Genomic DNA, 2,400 nt, shown 5'->3' on the forward strand with positions numbered 1-2,400 from the left:
CCCTAACCCTAACCCTAACCCTAACCCTAACCCTAACCCTAACCCTAACCCTAACCCTAACCCTAACCCTAACCCTAAAGGCTAAGCGCACTCTGTTCTTATCTGCGTAAACTTCTATTAAAATTAACTCCCTATATAAGAGTATTAACTTCTACACTAGTATTACCTGTGCCTGTTTTAAAGAGCTCTACTAGAACCTCTTCTACTCTACTATAGAGCCTATTAAGCGTGTTCTCTGTAATACTAAGATTAATAAGTCTTCTGTCTACGAGATTGTCTTAGGCAGTAGATCTACTTGTACCTCTAAGGTCTAGAAGATAGTCTCTAACTTCTTTAATAGTAAGAAGCCTAATAAGTCTATTAACTCTAATAAGGCTGTTGCCTATAGTGCTGCTGTCTAGACCGCTATTCTGTCTAGTAACACATTCTCTAAGTCTACCTCTAAGATTCTGCTTCTTAACGTTGCGCTGCTCTCTATTAGTATTAAGACTACTAGTAGTGTTATAACTACTCTTATTAAGCGCAACAACACTACCTCTATTAAAAAGTCTAAGGTCTTCTCTACCTTCTCTAACAACTAGCCTAGTGTGCTTATCTAGGTCTAGAAAGATAAGCGTACTCGCACTAAGAATAACAATCTACTTAGAAAGTTTAAGCTTACTAGTATTCTACCTACTCTCTACAGTGTTCTCTAGATTAAGGTTACCTTTAACGTTAATACTAATAGTATTATTAACGTCTCTGCTCTTAAGAAGAGTACTAGAAAGACTAACAAGATTATTATTACTAATAACAAGAGCTGTCTATCTAAGAAGAAGATTAAGCGCATGTTAGCTAAGGCTAAGAAGTACAAGGCTAAGAACAAGGCTAAGGCTGCCTGTATCTCTACTAAGAACGCTCTTAAGTTCTACGCCTACTCGCTCTATAATACTCTTAGCGACTCTAAGGTTAATAAGAAGCTTAATGCTAGTAATAAGCAGAAGCTTACTGCTAAGATTAACAAGACTGTCTAGTAGCTTAACAACAACTAGACCGCTACTAAGAATAAGTATAAGTTCTAGTAGAAGAAGCTTAAGAGTGTCGCTAACTCTATTAGAATAAAGTTCTATAGAGCTAGTAGTAAGAGTAGCATGCCTAGCAGTATGCCTCTAGTGCTGCTAGCGGCGACAACAGCTCTACTATTAAGAAGGTTAACTAAGTAGATTACTCTTCTTAATGTAGTCTGTTTATCTTCTTTGCTTATGCATCTTTAGGCCTAGATTTCTTCTTTCTTAGGTAGTAGTTTACGGCGTTTTATAGCTAACATTAAGCCTGTTTTATAGTTCTTACTAGATACATTAGAGGAAACGTTAGGTAGAATAGTATATACACTAATAGTAGAACTTCTATATTCTATATAGAGAGAATTAAGATAATACTTTAAATTTTTTATTTATCTATATAGAAATTCTATATATTAATTCTAAACTCTAAGTCTATTTAAGAATTCTATATATAGATTTAAAGTATTAATTCTATACGTAGATTCTGTGCGTTAATTCTATACGTAGATTCTGTGTATAGATTCTGTACATAGATCTTTTGCGTAGATTCTGTACGTAGATCTAGTGTATAGATTCTATACGTAGATTCTATTTGTAGATTCTGTGTATAGATTCTATATATAGATTCTACACGTAAGTCTTACGTATAGAATATATACGCGTACTTTACACATAGAGTTCTTAATACTATCTAATATATATATCTTGTATACGTATTCTAGTATATATATAAAATAATGCTTTAGAACGTAGGTATTAATACGTAAATCTAATGTATGTATTCTTTCTAGAGAGTTATTCTAATAGTAAATGTGCATGCACTTTTATATACTTAATTCTATTACTACTATATAATATTTACTAAGTATTATAATAGCTATACGCAACTTATTATAAAATATATAAATATAAAAACACTATATATTAATAGACAGCGCCTCTAGTACTTACTACTACAAGGTAAGAGTTAACCTATTTTGCTTATAAGTATTCTTAGCCTTTGCACTAGTTGCGTCTTTATTAATTCTAGAATTTTTCTTATCTTCTTCTTGTACAGCTAGAGATGCACCTACTCTATGCTCTTCTAATATCTTTATAGTATAGAATACTATATTATAACAAGAGCACACTACTTTAAACGCAGGCTTTGTTACTAGCAGCTTTATTATTAGCAGTAGCTCTTTTTTTATTAGTTCTGCTAGCTTACTATATACAACTTAATAATACTCTTAATAGTTAGCAAAGCTGCTAATAAGACTATTTAACGTTTTTTTTAACTTATTCTTAAACGTAAACTACTTCTTGCATTTAGAACAAGAACACGTAAACTCTACTTAATAGTAGTAATACTATTTCT

General features: G+C 32.0%; 1 protein-coding gene across 1 annotated transcript; it reads left to right on the forward strand.

The window, feature by feature from the left end:
* Window positions 1-797: 797 nt before the first annotated feature.
* On the forward strand, window positions 798-1,013 carry HSP70 (70-kilodalton heat shock protein; the record flags this gene model as incomplete). The annotated part of the gene is made up of 1 exon (XM_049404532.1): window positions 798-1,013. A coding segment is annotated over one exon (216 nt), but the record flags the coding sequence as incomplete, so codon positions are not given.
* Between the last annotated feature and the right edge of the window lie 1,387 nt (window positions 1,014-2,400).

Source organism: Alternaria novae-zelandiae (assembly GCF_023758075.1).
Source record: "Alternaria novae-zelandiae strain BMP 2774 chromosome Unknown scaffold_45, whole genome shotgun sequence".
NCBI classification, from domain to species: Eukaryota; Fungi; Ascomycota; class Dothideomycetes; order Pleosporales; family Pleosporaceae; genus Alternaria; species Alternaria novae-zelandiae.